The sequence below is a fragment of the Ailuropoda melanoleuca genome, chromosome 2 (assembly GCF_002007445.2).
Source record: "Ailuropoda melanoleuca isolate Jingjing chromosome 2, ASM200744v2, whole genome shotgun sequence".
In the NCBI taxonomy this organism is placed as follows: domain Eukaryota; kingdom Metazoa; phylum Chordata; class Mammalia; order Carnivora; family Ursidae; genus Ailuropoda; species Ailuropoda melanoleuca.
The window spans coordinates 5,264,024-5,287,616 of NC_048219.1; the positions used below are offsets into that span (position 1 = coordinate 5,264,024).

The 23,593-nt window shown below is 39.2% G+C and overlaps 1 protein-coding gene across 1 annotated transcript in view; it reads left to right on the plus strand.

Annotated features, from left to right (window-relative positions):
- The first annotated feature begins 5,922 nt into the window (after positions 1 to 5,922).
- MACO1 (macoilin 1) overlaps positions 5,923 to 23,593 on the plus strand; it is a 44,657-nt gene continuing 26,986 nt past the window's right edge. The window contains exons 1-5 of the mRNA XM_034646902.1: positions 5,923 to 6,090; positions 7,487 to 7,613; positions 12,528 to 12,651; positions 14,037 to 14,215; positions 15,459 to 15,960. Coding sequence (XP_034502793.1) covers positions 5,938 to 6,090; positions 7,487 to 7,613; positions 12,528 to 12,651; positions 14,037 to 14,215; positions 15,459 to 15,960 — 1,085 coding nt within the window. The 5' untranslated portion in view covers positions 5,923 to 5,937. The remainder of the gene's footprint in view (positions 6,091 to 7,486; positions 7,614 to 12,527; positions 12,652 to 14,036; positions 14,216 to 15,458; positions 15,961 to 23,593) is intronic.

Below are 23,593 nucleotides of genomic sequence, written 5' to 3' on the forward strand. Positions count from 1 at the left end.
TCCTCATGTTTCTTTCCTATGAAAGCGTAATAACTACCCTGCCTGTTTCACAGTTGTAAGGCTAAAATGAGATAATTAATAAGAAAGCATTTGGAAAAATTACACATGTGATGTAAGTGTAAGGTGTGATTAGGTAGATGAAGATACGAAGTGTAATCCTCTGGGTGGTTCTCTTTTTCCTCATGCGCTTCTGCACCCCCCATCCCAAACCTCACAGAGTCCACACTGTTGAAAGTGGTGTGGTTTGTTTTTTTGTTGTTTTTTTTTTAGATGAAAGTGTTTCTGAAGCAGAATTTCTAAAACTCTAAATTCTCCAGTTGTGTTAAATTACAATACCTATCCTTGCTATCTCTGCAGTCTATATAATCCTTTGTAAAAATGCTGTACCACACAATTCTCTTTTTCTTTTTAAGAATTATTTATTTATTTTAGAGAGAGTATGCACGTGGGGGGGGTGGTTGGGAGGGGCAAAGGGAGAGAGAATCCTAAGCAGTCTTGGCACGGAGACCGGTACCGGGCTTGATTTCACAAGCCCCAGCTCATGAACCCAGCCGAAACCAAGAGTCCGTCGCTTCGCCGACTGTGCCACCCAGGCGCCCCACCACACAATTCTTAAAAGCTTTTAAAAGTGGTTTCTATTCTAGGTTTTCTTTATTCTTTCTAAACTCGGCATTTTTTACACTAGATTTGTCATTGCAGTGGCTGTGTGTGTGTGTGTGTGTGTGTGTAATTGACACTCGAAAGGTTCTATTGGCGATCTATAGGAGGCCTAGAATAGAAAAGAAAAATAAGGAGTAGCTTAGGTCTTCTCAGGCATCCTCCTGTCTGGATTGCACATCGGGAGGCCGGTGCAGCACATAGCAGCGGGGGCTAGGCCATTTTATCTTGATGCTATGCAAACTTTCTGTAGTCCACCACATTTCTTAATTATTTTTGTCTCAGGACCTCTTTCCACTCTTGGTTTATATAGGTTGTATCTATCAATATTTACTGCATTAGAAATTAAGACAGACACATTTTAAATAATTATAAGCTGATATAAAAATAATAAACCCATGAGAAGAGTAGTGTGGCTTTACATTTTTGTAGATGTCTTTAACGTTAGGCTAATAGAAGACACTTTGAGAGCCCCCGCTGTAGGCTGAGCCAGTGGCAGGCAGGCCAAATGGAGTGATAGTCTGGTTCGCAGAGCAAGGCTGATTAGATTAATTTCTTCCTATTGAAGACCAGAACAGATTGGGAGCAAGTACACAGTAATCTTTGGAGCAGAATCTGTATTTGTTACCTTTGTTGATGTTGCTTTGTTCAGATACCCTTCCCAGTCACCTGTGCATGATTTCTCTGTCTACCTTCATTTTAAGTGTGTACTTTGGTAAAGGCCTTACTGTCAATCCTAAACACTCTTGTGCATTGCAGGCCATTCATTCAACAAATATTGGTCGAATTTCTTTAGTGTGCAGGGTGCCCTGCTGGGCACTGAGGATAAAGCAGGGAACAAAATAGGCAACTCTTTTATTCTTGTGGACTTTATATTTAAACAGTTAATTAAATAAAATACTATTTATTTATAACTGTGATTAAATGTTCTTATGGTACAGAATCTTATGTGAGCATATAATGGGGTAACAGTCTTTACTTTGGGATCAGGGGGGCCTTTTTTTTAATGAAGTGATGTTTGTGCTGTGTGCCGAAGGATGAGTATAGTAATAGAAGTGCTCCGTTTGGTTAAATTGTACTTAGGTGGAGATATTGTCTGTGACTCAGAAAGAAAAGTAAGAAAATGGAAGAATCAACCCTGAACAGTGTTTCCAGTTGAGGGAAAGAGAGCTAAGGGTTTGGAGATAAGTACGATTATCTAAGTAGATAGTTGTTTTCTTTCTGAGACATTGTGGAATTCAATGGAAGTTCCATAACAATGAGAAGTTTATACCATGGGCCAGTACTTCTCAAGTTTTAATGTACACACAAATAGTCCTAGTACACACTAGGGATCTAGCGAAAATGTAGGCTTAGATGAAATAGGTCTGGGATGGGCCCTGAAATACTGTTGTCCTAAAAAGCTCATAGTGATGCTGATGATGCTGGTCCGTGGACCACACTTTGAGTAGCAGGACTATAATTACACTTACTCAGATTGCAGTAGGAATATCAGCTGGACAAGAGGCTGGGTGAATATTCTAGAGGTGATGTGGAGTAGGGAGAGGTATTTGATGACAGAGAAGACAGCAGTTTGGTGTAAGAAGTATCATGCTACATACTGAAAGCTAAAAGCAATTCACAGTTGCTATTACAGAGATGACAGGAAAGCTAGGGATTGAGATAGATGGCCACTAGCACAGCCAGTGAAATATTCTACGGAGTCATTTCTGTGGTGAGGACCAAGTGAACTAAATGGCCATTAGTCTGCCTAGGGAAAAGGTCAGGTACTGAGGATTGATGGCCACACCATGGTAATTATGTGGGCTCTAGAAAATGATCTAAATGACAGCAGCTGGTGGTACTAGAGAGAAGGTACACTTTACTTGGAAAAATAAAAATGTTCAATACTGCTTCTCATTAATCATAGATGATTAATCCATAGGTGAAGAGTATTGCCAAATAGATTCAGGTTAAAAATGGTTGTAAATGGCAAGGGTAGGAATAGAATGGGGGAGGGGAAAGAAACTTATAGTTAATAACCACTTTGAAAGAATCACCACCATTAAGCCTAATAATTGCACATGTCTCTTCTTAATTTCACTGGCATCCAGAACAGAAGCTTGTAAGACTATCAAAAGACATTATTGATCTGCCCTTGTTTCATTATATTATTATGGAAAATATCTTTTCATTGTAGTTATGCTTTAAATTTTTGTTCAAGATATTTTATAGTTATTCATAAACATGTTTGGATCAGAAAAAGTAACATCAAGTTATGAACCATGTTGTGAACTGTATGTGTAAAAATATTTTATATTTAATCACATTCTCTTCATGGTTTAAAAGAAATATTTTAGAATTCTCTAACGGCTTAAAAACTAACTTTCTCTCCCCATTAGAATGTCATCTCTTTGGATTTGGCAAAATCTTATGACCTTCAGAACATGGAAGGAAAAGAATTAGGGTTTTTACACTGATAAGCAGTCATTTTAGATTACTTGTTTTTTAACTTTTCTACATATACCTGTAGAAGGATTAGTAAGCATAATTTACTGATACAGAGGGCTAAGTGAATACTGAATCAGGCAATTGTCTTAAACTTTCTAAAACCCTGAAGGCAGAAATGAATCAGTAAAATTCAGTACTAGTCCTAAAGTAAAGTCAACTTTTTTTTTTTAAAGATGAGTAAAGAATTACTTATTTATATATCTTTAAAAGTGTGGTCAAATGCAATGTAAAATTCAGCATCTTAACTGTTTCTAAGTGTACAGTTCAGTAACAATATATATATTCACATGATTGTGCAACTAAACTCTAGAACTCTCTTTGCAAAACTTGTAAAATCTGATTTGTTAATTAGATCGCCTCTTGAGTTTTAGAGGCAGGCCCACCTAAAAGGGGAGCCTGAGGAAAGTTGAGGGTATGGCATATGTTTGTGAAAGGTCAAGTTTCCTTAGATATCTGTACTTCGAAACTGTGACTCAGTAAGAGCTGGGTGTCAAGGAACATGAAAATATGAAAGCAGTTTTTTTGAAAAGAAATGAAATATATAAAAAGGAACTCTCTTGAAGTCACAGACTTGAAAAAGAGTAGTCATTGTTGCAAAGATGATCATTTCTGTATTGCCTTCGGTTTAAATGATCGGGTTATTAGAAAGTATTCAATAGGCTGTCATTCTTTGGATAATGCTATGTAAATAGTGCAACGGAATGTTGCCTGCTAGACTGGGATCCTGCCATGCCTTGGGAGCATTTGGGACAGAGACAGTTGGTAGTACTCTACCTTTTCCTCTTGGGGAGTGGTGATGACTACACTCAATGGTGTACTCGCCACATCTCATTCACCTCATCCAGAGGCAGCCCCATGGGAAAAAGTGTTCATTGGAGAGAGAAAAACATTTCCATGTGTGCCATTTCTTAAATGCCTTAGAAACAGGGATGAGAGGCTATTATCACTTATTTAAAACCTAGAAACAGTTCTAGAGACAAGGAAAAACCTTTCAGTTTTAAAGCCAAGCAGCTTGGAAATCTAGTTTGAAACTAGATTTGTGTTCCCAAATGCCTACATGACTCAGTTGTTCCTTCTAGTAAAATACGCCTTGCTTTCCATTGTGATCAGTGATGGATTTTTTTTTAAAGATTTTATTTAGTTATTTGATAGAGAGAGCACACGCGGGGGGTAGGAGCAGAGGGAGAAGCGGGCTCCCCGCTGAACAGGAAGCCCAATGTGGGACTCGATCCCAGGACCCTGGGATCATGACCTGAGCTGAAGGCAGACACTTAATCGACTAAGCCACCCAGGTGCCCAGATCAGTAATGGGTTTTTAATGGGTGAGAATGAGGGCTTCTTCTTCATCTGGCTAATATGATTCTAGTGAAATGAAACTAAAAGGTGGGACTTAGAGTGCAAGCCTGTTTTCTTCTGGTTTGCCTTGGGTTCCTTGATTGTATAGCAAACCTCTTAGTCGAAACTTACTATCAAGCCCTAAGAAGTTCTACCAAGAGTTAGTATTAGAAATTGCCCCTAGTTGCACTTAATGTCTCATTATGCTACTGTATCATTGAGGGTCATACCTGTCTGTCCTTGACATCTTCTTACCCTTGTGGCTTCAGAGGGTACAGAAAGAATCCTCAGTGCTGGATCTTGCTTTTGTTGTCTACCACCCCCCAAGTCTACAAGTTTTTCTTTATTTTAATATACTTGAAAATAATTTATTAAAGTTTTGATTTTGTTGTTGGTGGTGTATATTCAAACAGCTAATGTAATCACATCAGTATTGGAATGTTTGTATTACAAAGCAGCATGCAAGGCTCTGGCCCAAATCAAAGTGAATTTTAGGTATTTCCAATCTATATCTAAGAAAAAATTTTTTTTTTTTTTTTTTTTTTTTTTTTTAGTGCCTAAACTTACCCTGCTCCAGAATTGACTGGATTAAGGACATAGAATTAGGGGCTTATTAGTAAGGGGCTTATTAATCTGAAGGCTTCTGTTATCTATTGTACAACTCATGAACCAGAAGATGGACTTTGAGATTTTAATCCATGTCCTTGCCTTGTCTTGAGCTGCTGCAGTGGTTAAATATGTGTCCTGACTGGCATATGGAAATCTGCTTCTACTTAAATAAATCCAGAGGGAGCTGGAAGCACACATGTGCGTCTTAGCTAGAGCAAGGCTGGGGTACTTTAGGATTTTTTTCTTTAATGTACATTTTGTGTTCTCACAACCCACAGTAGTAATTGGCAACTGCTCCCTAAGTTAGTTTCTATCTGGGGAAGTCATTTGGTGTTTGTTTGGTTAATGCAGGTGAATACTACATAGAAAGGCAAGAGGAGAAAAGAGGGAAAAAGACAGAATCCTTCAAGCGTGTAGGGATGTGCATTAAGAATTTCAAAGACTCTTCAAACAGATGTAGAGGGGTGGGGAAACAGCAAATTTGAAGCCTTTCAACCATGACATTTTCTTCTAATGAAGAATAGCTGGAAAGCTGTAATTTTGAGAGTGTTGCAGTATTTTAAATCAGACACTTAGCACGTTTTAAAATAGTGGTGAAATGTAAAAATTTTTTTCCATCTTAAATAGAATTAGGCATTTTTGGTCACCATCTTACTTTGATAGTTGTGGGTCTCAAAGTGAATGCCAAAGCTTTTAAACTTTAGGTAGGTTATAGCAACATCTCTCTCTGTCCTTTATCACTGTTGTTTTCATGATATGTGAAGATATTTTTTGTCTCGTAAAGAAAACGGTGCATTTTCTTTTTCTAGTGCTTCACCAGTGACCTTGAATTAATTCTTTATTTTTATGCTTTGCAGTACATTTTTATACCTGAAATTCCTGGTAGTGTGGGCACTTGTCCTCCTGGCAGATTTTGTCCTGGAGTTCAGATTTGAATACCTGTGGCCATTTTGGCTTTTCATCAGGAGCGTCTATGATTCCTTCAGATACCAGGGACTGGTATGTTTATTAATATATTTTTCAAGTGCAAGGGATTTAATTTTCTAAGAAAATCTTCAGAAGCTGATGATAAAAAAAACCTACGATCAAATCATTTTACTCCCTCCTTCTCTACCATTTCAGTGAAAAGAAGGGGAGGGACAAAGACCTTGGGAGGGAAACAGAGTAGTGAAGGAAGCAATAATTACCCAGTCCTACTCTGAAGTACTTCTGGAGCCCTATCACCGTGTTAGTGATTGGGTTAGAGTTAGAGCAGTGGTTCTCCAACTTTGTGGTCTCAGGGCCCCATTAAACTCTTAAAAACTACTGAGGATTCTAAGGAGCTTTTATTTATCTGGATTAGATCTATCCATATTTACTCTATTAGAAATCAAAACTGAAAACGAATTTAAATGTTTATTAATTCACTTAAAAATAATAACAGACCCATTACATGTTAATGTAAATTACATTTTTAAATGAAAAATAACTATATTTTCCAAAACAAAAAAATTAGAAGATTGACTACATTTTTGCAAATGTCTTTAATGTCTGGCTTAATGGAAGACAGCTGCATTTTCATATTTGCTTCTGAACTCAGTGGATTGCAATATCACATATTATGTAGCTTCTCAAAAAAAGCCACTTTAGTCCTGAGTGAGTGAGCATGGAAAAGGCGGGTGACATCTTAATATTGTTATGAAAGTGGTGTTGACCTGGAAGATCCACTGAAAGGATCTCAGAGACACCCCCAATCCCCCCACCGACCCTGGGAATCCCCAGGCTGTGTTTTAAAAACTACTGGATTTTAGAGCAAGGGCACAGGCCTGGGCTTGTTCCCTTGGTTGGTCTTCAGTTCTCTTGTGTTCCATGACTACACCTTAAACCTGGAACTCTTCTACCCAGAAATCCAGAGCCTCAAAAAGATGGCTTTGGGCTCATGTCCTCTTGGGAATACCTAGTGGTGTGTTCAGAGAAAGGCTGCATTATTAAAATCCTCGACATCAGCATAATTCTTACTATCATGGTTCATTTGTGCTCCAGCAGGCTGTTCTTCAAGAATGAGGTTCTTTAGAAATGTGTTAGGAGGAGAGAGGAGACTTTTCTGTGTTAAAATGCTAGTTGTTTTAGGTAATCCACCTGTGGAATCCAAATGAACTCACTGGGACCCAACCTCAGCTTGTTCTGGTCCCGTTCTTCATGATTTGACGACATAAATAGGATTACTTTTTAATATTGAATTAACCTCTACTTTTTACATGGTGGGTTTTAAATGTTTACAATTTCTTGTTGTCACTTGTTCTATAGTTCTAGCATGCCAGTTTCAGAGGTTTTGTCCAACATGCTTTTAATAATCTGTTTGAAAATAACAAGTTCTAAGATGTGTTTTTAATTTTGTTTTGTTTTTTTCCTTTAGGCCTTCTCAGTATTTTTTGTTTGTGTAGCATTCACATCAAATATAATATGTCTGCTGTTCATCCCCATACAATGGCTTTTTTTTGCTGCTAGCACATATGTATGGGTTCAGTACGTATGGCACACAGGTAAGTCTCAATGGCTTCTTAGGTGGATAGAAATCTTAGATTCAAACTTTTTTAATGTAATGATTTCTTTGAGTACCTTATTTAGAGTTGAGTTTAATGTGGGCATTTTTTAAAAGATTTATTTATTTATTTTTGTGTCCATGTGTGTGCCAGAGAGAGAGAGAGAGGGAGATTGCATATGAGTAGGGGGAGGGGCAGAGGGAGATGAAGACCCCCGCTGAGCAGGGAGCCTGATGCAGGACTCAGTCCCAGGACCCTGGGATCATGACCTGAGCTTAAGGCAGATGCTTAACCGACTGAGCCACCCAGGTCCCCATGTGGACACTTTTAAGTGGCCTAATAGATTGTATCTCCAAACAGATTGTACCTTCCTAATAAATTGTACCTCTAAAATATATTTTATATTTTTTAAATTATTGAATGAAAAGTTTAAGCCTTTATGATTTGACATCTCAATTGTAGGCATTTCAATGACCAGTTCTCATTATGAAGATATTCTCTTCTTTTTTTTTTTTTTTTTTTTTTTAAGTTGAAGTGATTTCTATTTAGGTAGACTCTAAGACAGCCATGTTCCACATAGGAAAAATGTTTCTGGAGTTTCAGCTTTGAAAGGAATGTTTGAGGTCATTTAGTTGAACCCTTATTTGGTATAAGAATCCCCACAGCATCCCTGACACATAGTGGTTTAGTCTCTGATTGAAAGGCTACAGTGACAAGGAACTCAGCTTTTGGGGCGGCTATAATAGAAAGTTCTTCCTGATACTGAACCAGAATTTTCCTCCTTGTGTTTTTGACCCAGTACATCTTGACTATTTGGGGTCTTGTTTATCCCTTAGAGGATATAAGGAGGCTTTCCCCCACAGGTACAGGGAAGTGTACAGAACTTTTCCTTCAGATTCAAGGGGTCTGCAGACCATCCCCTTAAGCCCCAACACAGCATCCCTGCATTATAGCCACACCAAAGGAGTGTGGTCTCCCATCCAAGGTTAACATTTCTGTAGAGATTTAAAGATACTGTCATATCCTCTCAGGCCTTCTTGTCTGTAGGCACAACATCTCTGGGTTTATCAGCTTTTCCTTTTATATTATTTGAAGCACTTTCACCATCCTGATAACCCTAGTTTTTAGTGGTTCTCTTCACCAAAATATGCTGTTTCTGGTATGTTCTGACTGGAGTGGAGCCACACAGTCCTCTTGCTTCTTCCTAAAGCTGTACTTCTACTGTCTCAAACTAAGATGAGATGAGATGTTTTATAGCTCCAGTCCACTGTGAAAGCCTAAGTGGGTTGCATGGGGACGTAAGGATTGGCTCTCAGAGCGTTATACTTGTCTGCAAAGCTGCACAAAACTTGATTCAAGCCTGGCCACAACCTGTTGGATTTTGACCACTGAGGGAGTGCCAGTTCATAAAAGCTTTCTGGAGCAGCATTCATCCTCTTCTCAGAGGTGCTAAGAGGATGATGTTGGCCCATGTAGAAGGCACAGGTCAGCTCTGTTATTTGAAGTATCCACTGTGAGCATGGGTTTCTCCATCTTTAGCACTCTGTCATATCTGACTTGATTTATAAGCTAACACAACAGTTCCTGAGTCTGCTTTCCTCTAATTAAAGTGATTTTTTCATACTTTAATTCTTCCTTGTATTTTCTTGTCCTAGGTCTTAGTTTCAAGTGAGTTGCCATTTACACTTGGCATTCTGTCTAGGTCTCAGTTCCTTCTTCTTTTTTTTTTTTTTTCAATATTTATTTATTTATTCAGGGGTGAGGGGCAGAGGGAGAGAGAGAATCTCCAGCAGAGTCCCTGCTGAGCAAGGAGCCCAACATGGGACTGGATCCCATGACCCTGAGATCATAACCTGAGCCCAAATCAAGAGTCACCTGCCTAACCTACTGAGCTGCCCAGGCACCCCATCAGTTTCTTCTTTGTCATAAGAAGGTGAAATAATCTAGATAGTGTCTAGGGGAGCCTTGTAGCTCAACAATCTGTGACTCTGGTGAACTATAATGATTTCCTAAATTAATAACGTCTTAGTAGTTTGGAAAAAACAGCTCCTATAACTGTTAACAGAACTTATTGGGAATGAGTTCAGTGGGTGACCCACAGGGCAGCAATGAAGCTAATATCGTAAGTGATACTGGCCTTTCTTGAGGCCTAGGCTGGGAAATGTTGGAATAGCTAAGTTGTGAAGTATGTTTTAATTTAGAATGATTAGTGCTCAAATAAACAAAACAAAGCAAACTTGGTGTTCTTATTGGGCCGGACAGATATAAGTACAGTTTACATAATTTGGGATTAATTTCACTTATCACTTGTTAACATTTAAAATTCTTAAGTTTATTAGGAATCATTGATGAAATTATATATTGCCACAAAAGAATGATTATATCATGAACTTCCTTGCTGTTAAGAGGGAAAGAAACACAATACAAAACTGTATATATAACATGACTCATTTGCTCAAAAATATTTTAACATGATCTATTTTATTATTTGATAAGTGTAGAAATACAGGTATTTCATCCAAAAATTTATTTTTTTTCTGTAATATATTTATTACATATATGATAACTTTAGAAATTAATACAGGGAGTTAGAGAACATAAATTTTTGAAAATGCATTTTATTTTTTATTTATTTTTTTGTATAATAATTTTTTATTATGTTATGTTCGTCACCATACAGTACATCCCTAGTTTTTGATGTAGTGTTCCATGATTCATTACTTGCGTATGACACCCAGTGCACCATGCAATACGTGCCCTCCTTAATACCCATCACCGGCCTATCCCGATCCCCCACCCCCCTTCCCTCTGAAGCCCTCAGTTTGTTTCCCAGAGTCCACAGTCTCTCCTGGTTCATTCCCCCTTCTATTTGTCCCCCTTCATTCTTCCTTTTCTTCTCCTACCAATCTTCCTATTTCTTATGTTCCATAAATGACTAAAACCATATGATAATTGTCTTTCTCTGCTTGACTTATTTCACTTAGCATTATCTCCTCCAGTCCCGTCCGTTTTGCGGCAAATGTTGTGAAATCATTCAGGGCACTCCTGAAAATTGTTTTTAATTATAAAAGAAATATAAGCTTATAGTTAAGAAAAAAAATTTGTAGAACAGGTGCGCCTGGGTGGCTCAGACGGTTAAGCGTCTGCCTTTGGCTCAGGTCGGGATCTCCAGGTCTTGGGATTGAGCACCTCATCTGTCCCTCCGGCTGGCTCCCAGCTCAGTGGGGAGTCTGCTTCTCCCTCTCCCTCTGCCTCTCCCCCTGCTCGTGCTTTCTCTGTCTCTCTCAAATGGATAAATAAAATCTTTAAAAAAAAATTGTAGGACAGAACTTAAGTGTTAGAAACATTTCTTTGTGTAATAACTCATTCTTCAGAATTTTTTTTAACATATAATGTTAGTACAGATCATTCTTTTGAAAAGCTGCATCGTATTTCATTATACAGATTTATCATAAACAGTTCTCTATTGATACACATTTAAAATGATTCTACATTTTTGCTATTGCAAATAATAATATAGTGAATATTCTTATACATTTATTCCAGGGCTTTTATTTCTATAGGGCATATTCCTGGAATTTGGAATTTCTGGGTCAAATGTGTAATATTTTAAATTTAATTATACTGACAAACTGCCTTCTAAAAATGTTGCCCCAATTTATATTTCTGCCAAGTATGAGAATGAACCCTTTGCCTTACCCTCCCTGTATTACCTGTCTTTTAAATTTTTGCTTATCTGGCAGGTTAAAAAAAATGGAATCTCATTTTTGAAACATTTGTATCTCCCTAATCAGTGGTGAAGTTGAACATCTTTTCATATGTTTTTTAGCCATCTATATTTTTCTTTTATAACTTGCAAATTCTTTTCTTCAGTTGCCTTTTTATTGATTTGTGAGAGCTCTTTGTATGATAGGGCTGTGACTCCTTTCTTTTACATATTGTAAATATTTTTTGCCAAAATGTCTTTTATTTTTATCTATGATTCCATTGCATCTTTGTCATATAAAAGCTTTCAGTTTGGATTATATTCCTTTTTTTTTTTAAGATATATTTATTTATTTTTATTTTTTTTTTAATGATTTTGTTTATTTATTCGACAGAGATAGAGACAGCCAGCGAGAGGGGGAACACAAGCAGGGGGAGTGGGAGAGGAAGAAGCAGGCTCACAGCGGAGGAGCCTGATGCGGGGCTCGATCCCATAACGCCGGGATCACGCCCTGAGCTGAAGGCAGACGCTTAACCGCTGTGCCACCCAGGCGCCCCTTTTTATTTATTTTTAGAGAGAGAGAGAATGTGAATTAGAGTGCGGGTAGTGCGTAGAGGCGGGTAGAGGAAGAGGGAGAGAAAATCTCAATCAGATTCTCTCTGCTCAGCACAGAGCCCGACATGGGGTTTGATCTCACAGCCCTGAGATCATTACCTGAGACAAAATCAAGAGCTGGATGCTTAACCGACTGAGCCACCCACATGCCCCTGGATCATATTGCTTTTTAACTAGTTTGAAAGCCTTAGTGAAAGTTACTGTAGTTGAGATAACAAAGTGATGGTTGCCAGAGGGAAGGAGCATAGGGGGAGGGGCAAAATGGGTGAAGGGGAGTGGGAGCTACAGGATTCCAGTTATGGAATGAATAAGTCACAGGAGTAAAAGGCGCAGCATAGGGAATATAGCCAATGAGACTGTAATAGGGTTGTGTGGTGACAGATGGTAACTGCACTGTGGTGAGCACAACATAACATATAGGGAAGTTAAATCACTGTGTTGTACACATGAAACTAATGTACCGTTGTGTGTCAACTGTACTCAAAAAAAAATAAAAAGAAAGTTACTGTAGTTGAACTAGTCTCCCAGATAACCCATCTGTTATGTTAGTTTAATGTATCACTGATGCTTGTCTCTCCGCTCCTTTCCCACAGAAAGGGGAGTGTGTTTGCCCACAGTGTCCCTCTGGATACTCTTTGTTTATATTGAAGCAGCAATTAGATTTAAAGATCTCAAAAATTTTCATGTAGACCTTTGTCGTCCATTTGCTGCTCACTGGTGAGTATTATGTGTATTCTTAATCTATAATTCAGTTCAATGTGTTCATGTGTTCAATGTAGAATGGTAAGTTCAATTATAAATTTTTTTCTTAGAGATTTTACACGAACCCGGAAGACAACATAACATAGTGGTGAAGAGCATGAGCCCTCTATTCAGGCAGATGAGTGTTTGAACCCTAGCTCTTTCCCCTAACAGCATTGTTGCCTTGGACGTGTCACCCTCTGAGCCTTAGCTCTCCCACCCTTGTATTAGGGACCTGTCTTGTGGGTCATGGGAAAGATGAAATGAGGGATATATGTGAACTATTTAACTTAATTTCAAGCACAAAGGTGTCTGATAAATGTTATCTGTTTTTATTATAATCAGATAATGATTCTAAAATGCCTTGATGAAATGTATGGCTATTTCTTGAAGCTTAAATGAACTGACTTAATTTTTGCTAAATATTTATGACAGAAACCAAAATAGAGATCAACTAAAAAGATACAGTTTCCAATGTTTTAAAGTCTTTTCACAAGCAAGTGAATTAAATAAACTTGGTCAATAAAACTTGTCACTTTAAATATCTAGTGAGATCACATTTAGACTAATTATAATTTGTAGTTTGAATATTAATGAAGCTTAATATGAGTTTTGACAGTGCAGAGGCTTTGAAATGATATTAGACAGATTGATGAGTTGAATAAAAATATTTCAACTTTTTGTTCCGGAAGTTAGAGTTATAAGTGCAGCTGGTTTAACTTGGTAGTACAAAACAAATATTGGCACTGGTAATATCAATACTTACCTAAATGATTCTTGAATTTATGTATGACAGAGTATTTATGAACTGATTTTTCAGGAACAGCTGGTCGAAAATACCCCTCAGGCAGCAAGAATAAAGTAGTCACCTGAATTTCACCCTGGCTGTGGTATTAAAAATGAATATGTGTCCCTTTTGATTTTCTAACACTTATGATGTTTACTTATGCCCACTCATAAAATCTCCACCCTGTTAGTTCTGAAAAGCATACAGATGCCCAAGTTCTAGTAATGCACAAGGGAGTTCGGTGTTAATCAAAGACAGTAGCCACTATTTCCAGCAGTCACTGGGTTAAGTTCTTGAGTTGGTGTGAAGAATGCCAGAGTGTGGTGGGCAGCCACTATGGCCTAGCAGTCCTGCTGCTCCCTGAGGGTGCGTTCTGTGTGCCGGCTGCCTCCTGTGTGCCGGCTGCCTCTCATTTCCACAGCAGACATCACATATATTTCTGTGTTTACCTAGCGCTCTAATACCATCATCAGCTAGAATTTCTTTCTTAATTTCAGTCCGAGGTGACCTCATGGGCTCGATGCGTATGTTTGTTTTTTACTGGCAATTACTGGCTAGATTTTCTTCTTTCTAGTATTGGGTACCCTGTGGTGACTTTGGGCTTTGGCTTCAAAAGTTACGTAAGCTACAAAATGCGGTTAAGGAAGCAGAAGGAAGTGCAAAAAGAGAACGAATTTTACATGCAGCTTCTTCAGCAAGCTCTCCCCCCAGAGCAACAGATGCTGCAGAAGCAAGAAAAAGAGGCCGAGGAAGGTAGGTCTTTACCCTGAAGTTGTGTTGGCTCAGTAGATTAGTCATTATTTTGTCTATCAGTAGACTTTTTTTTCCGCTGGCAGAGTTGGTAGGACTTTGGAAAATGACCAAGGATTTTCCTGTTTTCTGGTGTTCCCTTTCAGGGCCATTGCTTTGTTTGGTCATGAAATACAGGGTGTGGGGGTTTTCTACCGGCGTCTGAAGACCGTGTGCTTTTACGACGTTTATTTTATTTTCTTGTTTTTATATATCTTATTTTTATAGCTTATTTTATATTTCAATATTTTATCTGTTATAAATATTTTAAAATGTTTATTCTCAGTAGCAATGATGTATAACTCCGTGAGTTTGTAATTGAGGCAAGCCAAGAACCAAAGTATAAGCAAGATCGAGAGGTAGACAGAAACAATTGTTTTATAAGTTAAAATTCTCCTGAATAGACCTGGTGGGTCCAGGTCCCATTCTAAATAGCTCAGGTAATGCAATGTAGATCTTCAATTGAACTTTTTCTAACAGGATCTCTCTAATGAGCATATATCCAATTCAGGAGATGAACTGACAGCAGTATCAGTTTTCTTTGATTTGAGAGTTGGAAGTTTGGAGTCATGTTTTTAGTTGATAATATACCAAAATCTTATTCTCTGGTATGGTGCAAAAATATCTCTTCAAGTAGACTTGGACAAACTGAAATGTGTAGACCTCATATAGGAAATTCTTTTTGAGTGGTCTAGTAAATGACACAGATTTCTTACCTTAATGCTAGAGTCAAGAAAAGGATAATGCCCTATATCCTAACATCACACCTCTTATTTTGTTTCATTTAATCGCTGTCTTTTCAGTAAAGTTATTAACAGTTTGGTTAGCGTCTCTTAAATGGCCTCTTAAGAGTCTGACCTGCCTGTGTCCTCTTTATCCTAGTGATAGACACATTTGATTTGACTGATAAGTATGATTTAATTATAAAATCCTCATCTTCTTTTCAAGGCCAAAACTATAATGGCTTGGTGTTTATAAATGGTGGTGATTTTCTAAATGTGCAGCTTCTCAAATTTATCTGGATTTGCTTCTTGAAGTTAGCATGATGTTGGTGTGGTTATTGCTTCTCAGTGAGTTTGCAAATTGATAGAGTGAGTTTCTAAGCATAGATAATGCAGTTTGTTGAATCCATCTGTGCTGTGTTTTTATACAACTAAATATTCCGGTGTGGGTTTTTTTGTTTGTTGGTTTGTTTTTGGTCTTGTAGCAGCCAAAGGATTGCCTGATATGGATTCCTCGATCCTTATACACCACAACGGAGGTATCCCAGCCAACAAAAAACTCTCCACAACTTTGCCAGAGATAGAATACCGAGAAAAAGGGAAAGAAAAGGACAAGGATGCCAAAAAACACAACCTTGGAATAAATAACAACAATATTCTACAACCTGTAGACTCGAAAATACAAGAAATTGAGTATATGGAAAACCATATCAATAGTAAAAGATTAAATAATGATCTTGTGGGAAGTACAGAAAATCTCTTGAAAGAGGACTCATGCACTGCTTCCTCAAAAAATTACAAAAACGCCAGTGGAGTTGTGAACTCCTCACCTCGCAGTCATAGCGCCACAAATGGGAGCATTCCTTCCTCATCTAGTAAAAACGAGAAGAAGCAAAAATGCACGAGCAAGAGCCCAAGTACACACAAGGACTTAATGGAAAACTGTATTCCTAATAACCAGCTAAGCAAACCAGATGCACTGGTAAGGTAAGTGCGTGCCGTGTCCCCACCACCACTTTCCAGTAAAGCTGACTTAGGTCTTGAAAAACAGACACTTCCATATGGGCCTGTAGGCCTTGTTTCTGATCAGATACTGTGACTATTAACTCTGTGGGATTTGGCATTTTAGTGTTTATCTCACATGGCTTAGTTGGCTCCCTGGCACCATTGTCCTGAACCATTGACTTTAGCTCTTTCCAGTGTCCGGAGTAAGAGGTGACCACGGTGGTGTCTTTGCACGTTTGACCAATTTCCATGTAACTTGATTCTTCCTGTGGTGTTGAGAGACATACGTGTAGTCCTGGTCCTTTTCTTTTTTTCTTTTTTCTTTTTTTTTTTTAAAGACTTTATTTATTTATTTGACAGAGAGAGGCAGCGAGAGAGGGAACACAAGCAGGGGGAGTGGGAGAGGGAGAAGCAGGCTTCCCGCTGAGCAGGGAGCCCGATGCAGGGCTTGATCCCAGAATGCTGGGATCATGACCTGAGCTGAAGGCAGAGGCTTAACGACTGAGCCACCCAGGCGCCCCATCCTGGTCCTTTTCTGTTTGCATATCCAAAGTTCTTATGGCATAGACACAGAGCGAAGAGTCCATGTCCTGTTCGTGCACAGCTCTTTGTCAGAAAGTTACAAAAGGTGGGGCGGACTGGGTGTGGAGAAAGTTGTCCTTACCACCTTGTGCTTTTTTTTGTTATTCCACTAAAAATGTGAATTAGGCCCCAGATAACTCTGGGAAAATTAGGTTTGAAAAGTAATTTCTAAAAATCCCATAGGTAAATACAATGTTAGACTTAAATTTTAATCAGAAAGTTTCCTTTTCCCACCTTTAGGTAAAAGAAAAACATTGTTGGATTACCTTGACTGGCTCAGCCTTAATTTTTCTCTGTTTTTTTTTTTTTTATATTTTCCAAAATACACATATGTTCATCTTACCTTGGATCTTTCAATTTGGAAACTGGGATCTGAACTGGAGCTTTTTTTCTCTGTAACTCAAGAGGACAGTTGTAACTCCCTCTCTCCGCTAAGTTAGCTTATATCCCCCTTCCTTTGGCTTAATTCAGAGCAATTTATTCTAGGAGGGAAGGTTTCTAGCATTATGAATTACATGAACTAGATGATTAATTTGTCTTAATTTTCTGGCTGGCAGCTAGATTAAGGGAAACGTACTTGGGTTCTACCACTAAAGGCTCTAGAGGTTTCAGAGCCCCTGGCCACTTTTAGAAGCTGCCAGGCTGGCATCCACATCTGTCCATTATGACATTCTGTCTATGATGTCCTGCAGAGAAAACGCTCAGCAGAGAACCCTCCTCCAGGCACCCGCAGGAGAAAGACCAATTAGTTGACCTTCTATTTCAAAGGAAATGTCCCACAAATTTACTATATGCTGTAAACAAAACATGTGCCACAAGCTTTTTAATATCCTTTCTCCTACACAGTTTTAATAATAGCAGTCAAGGCAAAACAATTTTCCCCTGTTGGTTATTTCAGAGAGAGCAGACGAGGCTCAGTCTTATGACGGCTCACGTGGGCCACAGTTACAATGTTGATTGCCTCTACCACCTAATCTGCCTTTAGTAAAGAAGTTCAGGGACTCAGATGGCCAGTTCTCCTGTGCGTGGGTCCAGTGCCCCCACGTCTCATCCTGGGTTGTATGCCTCTTCCTGTGGTCACTAACGTGTACTCTGATGTGCCTTGATCTGGAAGGGCCAAGATAGAAACTCTGTTTTAGGGACAAATACATAACTAGAAAATATTATATTTAAGTAGTTTTATAAGCTTCCATAGAATAATTTTCAACTTCTAACGTATTCTAAAAAAATAAGGAGATGATATACATATCTGACAATAGGGGAGAAATTTAAATAAAATGTGGTCCATCCATTTGATTGACTTTTAATATAGACATTACAAAATCACATTTTTGAACCATATTAAACAATATAGGGAAGGGCTCATGACATAATAATGAAGAAAGTAGAAAGCAGTTTTATCAAAAACATCTTTTTTTTCCTAATAGACAGAGAAAAATAATTTAGAGTGAAAGGAACTAAAATGATAGCAATAGTTATTACCTCATGATAGTATTGGGGCTTTAATTTTTCTTTTTACTTTCATGCATTTTCCAGTTTTTCTAAGATGAACGACAATAGAAGTTTATAAAAAGAAGAGTATGTGAGCAAATTATTCAGCTTGGTTGTAGGAGGCCTTATCACATTTCCTCTCGTCCTTCTTGGCTATCTCCCGTTTCCTCTTGTTTGACTTCATGTATGCTTTGATGGATATTAGTAAGACTGTAACTGGTCCAAACCTGACATGCTCGAGTTGTTAGCTTGAGAATGGGGTTGTTATCTTAAGATGGAGAGGGGCTAGATGCAGCGCCTGGTAAGGCTCCTTCTGATGCAGGCGTTCGAGGGTTGACAGTGTGTATGCGAGCCCTTTGCTACTGCAGACACGCCCAGGATTGTGTATGAGCCAGGCTGGCTGTTGGAAGAAGACTGATCTAATGCTTCCTGTTTTATAAATGTTTTTTTAAAAAATCATTTGAAAAACCAGTACTGTATTATTAATAGTTAATTAATTGCAAAACATTCTATAGGTATCATTCTGTAGGTATCATGGTTGAGAGCTGCTATATTTTAGGAACCAATTCTGTGACTTCTGGGGGAAAAATTCATCAGTACCACTTTCAGATAGAATTCTTATAAATTGGTGTGGCTGTGAAAAGGTTTGACAGCCATTCCTTACAAGGAGCAAGCAGTCCTTCAGGTCTTTTCTCCATCCCTCAGAGCCCCGTGGATGCTCTCCAGTGTGCTGTAGACCACAGGTTGGCAAATGACTGCACGCAGGCCACATCTGGCCTACTGCCTGTTTTTGTAAAAAATAGTTTTATTGGAACACAGCCACGTTCATTCATTTATGTAGCGTCTGTGGCTGCCTATTTTTTTTTTAAGATTTATTCATTTATTTATTTATTTATTTATTTATTTATTTATTTATAGAGAGCACGTGTGCATGCGGGGCAAGGGGGGAGGGGCAGTGGGCAAGGGAGAGAGAATCTCATGTGGACTCCCCACTGAGCTCTGAGCCCAAAGTGGGGCTGGATCTCACAACCCTGAGATCATGACCTGAGCCGAAACCAAGAGTTGGAGGTTTACCTGACCAAGCCTCCCAGGTGCCCCACATCTGTGGCTGCTTCTGTGCTGCAGTGGCAGTTGAATAGCGGGGACAGGCTGCATGGCCGATAAAGGCGAAGATATTAACTGTCTAGCCTGCAGAGAAAAAGGATGCCGATAGCTTGCTAAGGTTAAGGAAGGTGGCGGAGGTGGGAACTTGGAAGTAAGTGCTGCCTGCAGGATCCTGCCCCAGAAGAGTTTGGGAACTTGTGAAAGCCAGTCCAAAGTCCTCTTTTCGTTTGAAAGATACATCTTACAGAATGACCTGATTTCTGCCAGCTTGATTTTTGAGCTCTTTACCCAAGATATTTAGAAACAGGTGTGTAATGTGGGCAGCCAAAATATTTTTAATTCTGACCTGAGAAAAATTCTAGCTAAAAACAGAAAAAGTAACGAGGAAGATCAATTATTTTACTAAGTGCTGGGAATAATGTGAATTAGAATGAGATTTGGTTACATTTTTTCTTCAGTGGTCAATTTTTAAACACTTTAAATGTCAAAAAAAATTACAGAAAATTTAGGCAGAGAAAAGGGGGAATAGTCCCACCACGTGACACGAATCACTATTAAAATTTTGTTGTATGTTCTTTTCATCAACTAAACGTAAATAGCTGTGGCCATAGCATTTGTGTAGTTTTTGTATCAGCTTTTTTTTTTTTTAAGATTTTTATTTATTTATTTGACAGAGACAGCCAGCGAGAGAGGGAACACAAGCAGGGGGAGTGGGAGAGGAAGAAGCAGGCTCCCAGCAGAGGAGCCTGATGTGGGGCTCGATCCCATAACGCCGGGATCACGCCCTGAGCCGAAGGCAGACGCTTAACCGCTGTGCCACCCAGGCTCCCCATATCCAGCTTTTTTCACTTAAATTATATTGAGGGTCGCGTGAGTGGTGCAGTTGGTTAAGTGTCTGACTCTTGGTTTCGGCTCAGGTCGTGATTCGCAGCGGTCATGGGATCCAACCCCGAGCCCCGTGCCCTGCTCCCGCTCATTGCGCATTGCGGAGTCTCCTTCTATTCTTTTTCCCTCCGCGTCAGCCCCTCCTCGCCCGCGCTCTCTCTCTCTCTCGAAAAGAAAGAAAATCTTAAAAAGAATGATATTGAAATCATTTTGCCAACTTAGCCTCACCCTCTTTTTCCCTTGATGTGGAATATTCCATGGCAGTTCCTCAGCCATCACTCGAAGATTGGGCAGGTCAGGGTGACATCTGAGCCGCTTTCCTGCAGTTTCAGGGCCTGCAAGCGCACGAGGCGGCGGTTCTCTGTGCACTTGGCACGAAGCTTCCTCTCAAATACAGCCCAAGACTGGAGGGGCTCTTCTTGCTGATTGTTACTTGTTTCAGTGTCCTGGTCAAGGAAGGGAGTTTAAAACTGACTACAAGATGTAGTAATCCATATTCTGTAGAAATGTTGAAACAAAAGTCTCTTCTTGGTTCTTTCCTAGTCTCTTTTTTTTTTTGTACCCAAGACAGAAGATTCATCTTTTTATTTTTAGTGCTTGTTCTTAATGAGGGATCACCTTTGACCTTAATATAGTTAAATAGTATCTGGTATGAAGATTCACGAAGGAAAAGTATCCACAGTTTGCAGAGCAGAGATGCATTTAACAAAACTGAGTAGAATTTAGAATGGTGATTATTTTTTTTGGAACTGGAAGAGTTATCAGAGGCATCTCGACCAGCCTTCCCAGCCTTGTCTTTTTATCAATGAAATAAATGAGCCCTGGAAGATTAAATGGCTAGTACAGGTGACCAGGCTACAGTAGCAGTGCCAGGACCAGACCGAAGTTTCTTTTTTTTTTTTTTTAAAGATTTTATGTTTTATTTATTTGAAGAGATAGAGACAGCCAGCGAGAGAGGGAACACAAGCAGGGGGAGTGGGAGAGGAAGAAGCAGGCTCACAGCGGAGGAGCCTGATGTGGGGCTCGATCCCACAACGCCAGGATCACGCCCTGAGCCGAAGGCAGACGCTTAACCGCTGTGCCACCCAGGCGCCCCCAGACCGAAGTTTCTTGACTTGTGCCTTTTTTGTTCTAACCACGCTGCTCTAAAAAGTTTTTTCAACCTGCTTATTTTTCTACTTTATATTTTTGTTCTTGTGGGTTTTTTGTTTTTTTTGTTTTTTGTTTTTTTAGGGCTTTTATTTTTTTTAATTTTTTAAATTTTTTATAATAATATTTTTTTATTATGTTAGTCACCATACAGTACATCCCTGGTTTTTTATGTAAAGCTCCATGATTCATTAGCTGCATATAACACCCAGTGCACCATGCAATACATGCCCTCCTTACTACCCATCACCAGCCTATCCCATTCCCCCACCCCCCCCCAAAGCCCTCAGTTTGTTTCTCAGAGTCCATAGTCTCTCATGTTCTTGTGTTTTTATTTGTTTTAAATGTACATACACTTAAAGCTGGCTCAAGGATTGGCACTAGACCTACATTTTAAGCTCTCATGGCTAAAATCTATAGAAAAAATGCTTAGAACTTCAGAATTCATTTATTATTAATTCATGAATTATTCAGAATTCATTCATTTCCTTTTTCATAGAGAGATGCTATTCTAAGTGTTTTTAAAATTCTTGCTCTTGCCTAAAGATACAGGACATACTTAATCTCTGAACATAAAGGGACCATCCACTCATACCCTTGAAAGCTTACAGGGTCTCTGAGAATTCAATTCTGGTTAGGGCTAGCTTGGGAGTTACTCTGGTTCAGACAGCCCAAAACCACCCAGCATGGAATTTGCCCTTTTGGGAGGAATAATTCTGGAGTAGGCATAACTTGTCACCTGCAGACCTGAACTGGAGACCAGGGATGTAACTAACCATCACCTTACCCTGAGGAGAGGCCACCAGTGGCAGCTTGGAAGGGCTGGTATTCTGGGGTTTGGGCATTGCCACGAGAGGAAGTTCTGAAGAAAGTTTGAAGCAAGGGAGCCGGGGGAGCCCTGTCTTCAGGGAAACATGGAAGTCTGGGGAAAGCTGTACTATATTGAGTACTCACTCTTTCATTCTTCTAAATTTATTTGGTTATTTTAAGCACATGAAAACGTAGTCACTCATACCTTAATTTGTTCATATAATTTTGCTTATTTGGAGACTTGAAATCGGGGGGGGGGCAGATAGAGGAGAAAATGTTTATCAGGATTTTTCAGATAATCCCTAAGCAAGTAGTGGCCCTGCCTCAGAGGGAAAGGAGAAGAGGGCAGGGATAGAGAAGCACTTTAAGAAATTCTAACTCATTCGCTTATACTGAGGAGTGTTGAACGTTCATGTCCAGGGACTAACTTATATTTCCAGATCTGGATCTTAGAGAATTCTTTTTGGAGCATATAGATTGATGGCAACATATTTTATTAAATGGGCTATATAATGTTTTAGTCCACCAATGAGAATGTTGATTAGTATTGTGTTTTAGCAGGCTGTCATGTGTTTGTGACTCCTCTCTTTCTGGTTTAAGCTGGTGGGTGAGCAGAATGTCATTGCTCTTCATTCAACTTTCTAGTCCAAATAAACCTGTATTTGTATTTATGATTTTAGTTTTCTCTTAAAAAGGGGGGGATGAAAGTAGCCAAAGCTAAAAACAGCCAGCTTTCCCCTTTGACTGGACTTGCTGGTGGCACAGATTGCCCAAATGTGGTTTGACTAGCAGTTCACAGTCTTTTGTATTTCTGGATTTAATCTTGTCTTCCAAATACTATCATTTGAGATTATTGTATAACCTCTGACTTACATAAGCCTCCTTAGTACGGTCTTGCTCTTTGGCGAAAAACAACAGAAGACAGTTTTTTGTTTGTTTGTCTGTTTTTTTTGAGAGAGAGAGAGAGAGCAGGAGTCTGGGGGGAGAGGGGCAGAGTGAGAAGCAGACTCCCCACCAAGCAGGGAGCCCAACTTGGGGCTCAATCCCAGGACTGGGATCACAACCTGGGACCAAGGCAGAGGCTTAACCAACTGAGCCACCCAGGTGCCCTGACAACAGGAGACAGTGTATATAGTACTTCCTCTTTTACATTTCCCCACATTTCAAGATGTCTATGCACAACTAAAAATTATATATCCTTTGAAAAGAAAGGGCCATATTTTTGCATACTGATTTTTAATATTCCGTGGATTCAGTATGACTTGGTGTGAGTAACTAAAAAAGACCTATGTGAAGAGAGAATCCAAGAAACTCCTATTTTGTCATCTTAGAAAAGCTTTTCAAAGCAACAAGGAAAATTAGGGGCAGATGCTATACACCAGAAGAACAAAGAGACACCAGTTCTTCTTACAACTATCCATCTTTCCTGTCCCTTGTAGGAAGCCATCTAGGTACTTGCCCATCTTAGGGTGAGGAGTGGGCGGGACTGGCTTCTAGCTCCAGGGGCAAGGAAGGGCAAGGAATTTGCTGGTGCCAAGTGGCATCAGAAGGCGGGGAAGAGATTCAGTGCATGAAACCCAGGATTGTAGACACA